Here is a 6,392-nt window from a genome sequence, read left to right on the forward strand (position 1 = left end):
TTTTTAAAATGTATGTATTTAACTAATAAATATAAAATGTATATATCTGATATATATATATATATATATACACATACATACATACATACATACATACATACATATATACATACATACATACATACATACATACATACATACATACATACATACAGGATGTCCCATTTTAAAAGTTCCACCCTCATAACTTTTTTTAATTTTAATTGTAGAAAAAAATGTTTCAGACAAAAGTTGTATGGCTTGAAGGGGGACATAGGATGGTATCAGTAGTTTGACATTGAAGAGTCACCTAAAGGTCACGTGAAGGTCACATCCAACTTTCTAAACAGGACACCCTATATGCTTTTACATATTCTTATAGTTCATCTCGAGAGCTTTCTAAATACTATAATTAAGTTAGTTTTCATTAAGTACTTTATGAGTTATGAGGTTTGAAATCATTTCTTAATTTTACATAAACCGTAAAATAGCTAGTAAAATATTCATTTTTCGATTATCCTACCTTAATACTTTTATGTACAAAATAATGAGAGGAATCAATTGGTGTAAAGAAAACACATAATTGTTTCGAAGAAAAAATATGGAATTGTTAATTGCAAATTACATATTTTTTCTTCGAAACAATTATGGGTTTTCTTTACACCAATTGATTCTTTATTTTGATTCCTTATCCTTGATTCATTATTTTGTACATAAAAGTATTAAGGTAGGATAATCGAAAAATGAATATTTTACTAGCTATTGAATATTTTACTAGATATTTTACGGTTTATGTAAAATTAAGAAATGATTTCAAAATTCTCATAACTCGGAAAATACTTAATGAAAATTAACTTAATTATAGTGTTTTGGAAAGCTCTCGAGATGAACTATAAGAATATACAAAAGCATATAGGGTGTCCCGTTTAAAAAGTTGGATGTGATCTTCAGGTAATTCTTCAATGTCAAACTAATGGCACCATCCTATGTCCCCCTTCAAGCCATACAACTTTTCTGAAACATTTTATTCTAAAATCAAAATTAAAAAAGTTATGAGGGTGGAACTTTTAAAATGGGACACCCTGTATATATATAGCACACATATTCATTTAGACCTTCTTTCTACAATAATCGGTGTGCGTTATAAATTATACTTATTTCTATACAATTATGTATATAATATTTTAATATTTGGATGTATCAGACAATATATCCAACTATAAAATAATTATGCTTGTATCAAAATGTAAGTAATTGACAAAAATATTATAAAAGAATAACTTGGAAACTTTGGAAATTCATCGAAACAAATGACTTAAAAATTATTTCACCAAACAAATATATCAAATATTGTTATTGTATTTCAATATTATTGTATTTTTATTCTAAAGGTAGATTGCTCATATGATGACTTGGACTTTTTACAACGATTAGCTTTTTATATTTGACTCCTCATAGTCTTCTCATTCATTGCAATTATATAAATTTTTTATCCTATAAGATATCTAAAGTTTTAATTTAAATTGTTAAATTGTTAAAATCTGTAAATGTTGTAAAAGGTAACTGAAACTATATGTTGACAATAAAATGATGTACAGTGTATAATATTGAAAATATTTTTCTTTTATAATTCTGTTCAAGATATGCGATTATGCGAAATAATTTGATATAAAAGATAATTATGATAAAAAGATATTATTAAAGAGATAATAGATAAAGAGATATTTAATTTTTTTAACAGATTTATTGTTTACATTTTTAATATATTTATAACAAAGTCAACCATTAAAAAAAATTTTTTTATAAGAATTTTTGTTTAATAAGGGAAAATAATTATTAATTTTTAATCAAATAGTCAGAGATGTAAAATTGAAGGAATGCGTTTATAGAGAATTAATTGTCATCTATGAGATAAAATTTATATATATAATTTCATTGCCGATATTTGAAATAATACAAAGTGACTAATATACTACAAATATATAACAATAAGCTTGTGATAACATACTTTTGTAAATTGTAATGTCATCTTTTTTTTGAAAAATATCTTTTCGGCGATCGCACTACATTCAATAATACCAGTTTTTAAAAACTTCTACACTAGCATTCATTTGATATGGTTAAATATAATGATAGAGAGCTATCCAAGATATAAGATGGTGATTGCAGAAATTTCATTGGAATTCTTTTTGTATTGTTTTTTTTAGAAGGATTTTGTGCGCAATATTTTGAATATTCTTTTTTCTATTAGGAGTATTAAGGTATTTTTAAGATGTCTTTATTAGAAATGTCACGTAGTTTATAGTTTACATATTTATTAGAAATGTAGTATATTGATAATTCTTTAAATTTTCGTACTATTCGTATTTATAATATACATTTTCATTTTTCTTTAATTCATTTCAGAATCACATGTCAGAATCGCTTTTTTCGCGCTGTTGCTTTTGTAATTATGCAAAGTCTTATTAATAGTACAATTACTTGCTAATGATGATGAGAGATGACTAATGATTTGACTAACAAGACATTTTTTCCTTTGGATGACATTAGAAAGATATAGATTTGCAAAGTCAAAATTGAGATCAATAAATGAATAATTTGACATTTCTTTCTTATCAGTCCATACAAGATTATTTTGCAATTGAACAGACATTGTATTAGCAGCTTTAGAAGAATATATATATGAATTGTGTTCAAAAACCTTGCTTTAGCTAGATCTTAAGTAGACAGTTCAATGTTAATGTTGGCAGTAAGTTTTCAAATTTTATTACAATGTTGATAAGAGATAATTCTTAAAATCACAAAATTAAGTACTTGCATGATTTTATGTATAAAATAATTAGTGTTTAATGTTAGATAATTACAATTGAACATTTTTTTGTTCACTACGAACTTGCAAACACAATTGTTTTTAGCTATAAAATTATTTCTGGCAATTATTTTTTGCTTGACATACAATGCTTGACATATAACTAATTTTAATTTGATTTATATATAATGGATGAGAAAAAGGTATTTGTACATTTGTAAAACATATACAAAAATTATTTACTTTGTAGTGTACAAATACTTTTCTAATCCACTTTACATTTGATGATACCAGTGCTGCAAAAAATTCTTTTTGCAAATTAAATATCATAAATTTATATTTATGATACTTTATAAACTTATATTGTACATATTATAATGCATGACTATTACATAATCATTAATTATCATTAAATATAAGGCATTAATTATCATTTCATTAAAAGTTTCTCAGACTAATATATCCTATATAGCGCTAAATAAATTAATGCGTGACAGTTGATACTGATTCATTGTTAGGTTGGTACCTCCAACGCCACCACGTTACTTTCATCCGATCCCAAATATTTTCCCACGAATCCATTGCGGGTCTCACGTCGAGTAACGCAAATGTGTACTTTTCATCAATTTTGCCGCCGTCATAATAGTCGATAATATATCTTACGTCTTTACCGCAACGATCTATAATCCAGTCATGTCGATCGAATGGCAATTCATATCTGAAAGAACAATATATTTTATATACAAAGATGATGTGTATATTTAGCGAGTTAAAGTTTATGGGATAACAACGCACCCCATCCAATGGCGAATACGCGCACGTGGAGAATATTTCGACGCTTTTCCACCGAAACTACGTAATTTCGGATTACCACATTCTCGCGCGTGAAGAGCTTCCCATTTAAGGACCTCTTGCCATGCCTGCTCATTGTTTGCATTATGAATTTTTATTATGTCATCCATATCTTTTGAAGATATATCATCGCTCTTCCATCGCCATCCTTTTCTCAACATAGCATTCCAAAACATTTGTTGAGAGGGATATACCCAAAATTCTCCCTCTTTCCCAGATGCTTTAGGTATAGATGAAACTTGTCTAGCAGTTGGCAAGGGAAATGGCTGGTCTGGTGCAGGCTGTTGATTTGCTGGTGGCATCTATAATTATGTTTGTTCATTTATGATTCAAAAATAATGTTATATAATTAAATACAATATGTATTTGTTAAAGTTAATCTTGTATTATACACACCATGTTTAATGGATTTATTTCGCTTTCATCCATTTTGTCTATTGGACATTCGCTGACATAATTTATAGTATTTAATTGACCTGACTTGTGCATGGGACATTCCGATGGTGGTTCACCTTGATATTTCTTTGTCCTATGGGATTCCGGCTTAACGATTTGTTGAGATATTGGTACTATCACATCAGCAGCTGACACAGATGCCGTGGTAACAGCGTTGCCCATGATTACACTTATTATGAAAAGAAAAAAGGATAAAAATTCGAATTAAAATGCATAAAAAAATAGTTATAAGGAGAGTAACTAAAGAATTAGCGATAATTACAATAAGAGGAAATTCAATCAAGGGAAAATTTCAAAATAAAAAAAGGATAAAAATTCTAATTAAAATGCATAAAAAAATAGTTATAAAGAGAGTAACTAAATAATTAGCGATAATTAAAATAAGATCAAGGGAAAATTTCAAGTTTAATTTTGGACGAAATAACCTTTAAATCTAACGAAGAAATTATGCAATAGTTTATATCCTTCGATGTCAAATAGAAAAATCGAGATACTTAAAAATCTATATCTATGGAATGTGGCGGGATATCGCCTGTGGTTTCTGTTAGGATTACTAAGAATTTTCAGTGAACTTTTCCAAACTTACCTGTTTCGGTAGATGCAATGTTAGATTTCAGAAATTTGATTTCTCCTTCTATTTCGTATTTTAGTAAGAGACGGATTATTATATAATTCAAAGTAAACAGCTGAGAGAGATTTTAACGTGAATCATGTATATAATTATACACAATACATGTCGAAGAAAATTGAAACATCTGAGTTCTGAATATCCGAATTCTCTTCTCAAGCGCAGACGACACGTTTTGAAGTAATTGACTGCATCGGTAAGAATGGCAGACGAGTAGAGACAATTGATGCATTCTTGCCTCCATGCATAGCGATTACTTGGAATTTTATTCGCAAATACTTATTCTTAATTTGCAAAAATATTAATATATTTATTTGAATCTGATTTTTATGATATCTTCATTTTGAAATCTAATTTCTGTTTTGAAACAGAAGAAGAAATTCCATTTATCGATCGATTTGATGGTTGATAAAGCAAGTGATCTCTAGAAATTTATTGACGAACAGACGTCATCAAGCGTCACGATTGGCTGTCTAATAGGTGGACAAAAACCGGACTAACCAATCAGCACGCGCGTCAAACGAGACGTCATGCATAGCACTGCACAGGTGCGATGATTGGCCAGCCTGATTTTTGTACAGCTCTGAAGCGGTGCCGACGTTCAAGTGACGCGACGCGAGTTCGAATCATTTCCAGAACAATTATTGCTACGTAAAAAATGGATTTTGCGCTTTATTTCGCGAGTGTCTTATAAAATATCAAACGCGTTAAATATTGTGTGCAATCGTTATCTGTTATCGTTTATTAATATTGCGCGCGATTGATTTCAATATTTCCGTTTTCGCGTCTTCAGGATCGATGGACGTCGCCTTCGCGTGTATTTTAATTTGTTATTTTCTCGCCGAAAAATGCATCCAAAGTATAAAATCATCAGGTATGTATGCTTGCACATATAATTAATGATCCTAGTCAAATATCTTGAAAAGAATATGGAAGAAGAAAAAGTTTCAAACAAAAAAGTTATTTTTGATTCGAATGAGGAAAAAAGATAGGAATATTAGTTTGACCTTAGGTGTATGTACGAAGGTTAATCCTATTTCAAAATTTTTTCCCATATCTTTTATATTTTTGTCTGGGATAATTAAAATGGGACACCCTGTATATTGTTTTATAATTATTCATCGAGTGTGTATATATATTAAATATATAATTGCAATATGTATGAATATATTGTAGCAGATAAATACTTAGAAATTAAACGCCATTTTTGTGACGATATGAGACGCTATTCTATCGAAAAAAATTATCATTATTTTAAAAATTATTATTATTAATCATAATATAAAGAATCTCAATAAAATCACATACAACTATTTTATTATTATATATGACTGATAAATCACGTCACGCGATGTATTATTTTCGTCAAATTTTATTTATTCAAGAGCTTTATGTGTGTGATCGATACGTATCGATGTGACGTCACAAAATTATGTTGAAATGTAAATGTGATCATGTTATTTTTCCTTTGAAATTAATAAAGTGCATATATGTGAATTTTTCGAATTTACGATATATTTTTACGAATTTATATAATTTATATAATTTTTACAGATTTTACAGAATTTATATAATTTTTATAGATGACAAATTCATCGATTAATGCAAATGACGGATATCCATCGATAAATGCAAATGACGGATCTGCTGATCGACGACAAAGGACGA

At 28.3% G+C, this 6,392-nt stretch overlaps 1 protein-coding gene across 1 annotated transcript; it reads right to left on the bottom strand.

Annotated features, from left to right (window-relative positions):
* Positions 1-3,192: 3,192 nt before the first annotated feature.
* On the bottom strand, positions 3,193-4,925 carry LOC105253198 (cytochrome c-type heme lyase). Its single transcript, XM_011261060.3, has 4 exons — positions 4,683-4,925; positions 4,037-4,265; positions 3,584-3,942; positions 3,193-3,506 (listed from the first exon to the last, which is right to left on the bottom strand). Exons 2-4 carry the CDS (start codon positions 4,256-4,258, stop codon positions 3,272-3,274), a joined length of 816 nt encoding a protein of 271 aa, XP_011259362.2. The 5' UTR covers positions 4,259-4,265; positions 4,683-4,925; the 3' UTR covers positions 3,193-3,271.
* Positions 4,926-6,392: the final 1,467 nt, after the last annotated feature.

This window comes from Camponotus floridanus, unplaced genomic scaffold (genome assembly GCF_003227725.1).
Source record: "Camponotus floridanus strain SB8 unplaced genomic scaffold, Cflo_v7.5 scaffold226, whole genome shotgun sequence".
Taxonomy (NCBI): Eukaryota; Metazoa; Arthropoda; class Insecta; order Hymenoptera; family Formicidae; genus Camponotus; species Camponotus floridanus.

Bases quoted from the DNA above. Each gene is read 5' to 3' on its own strand.
- LOC105253198 (XM_011261060.3), bottom strand. From the start codon at position 4,258: ATGGGCAACGCTGTTACCACGGCATCTGTGTCAGCTGCTGATGTGATA. The intron at 3,943-4,036 runs GTGTGTATAATA...ACATAATTATAG, and splicing joins AAATAAATCCATTAAACATG to ATGCCACCAGCAAATCAACA. The intron at 3,507-3,583 runs GTGCGTTGTTAT...TTGTTCTTTCAG, and splicing joins CGTATTCGCCATTGGATGGG to ATATGAATTGCCATTCGATC.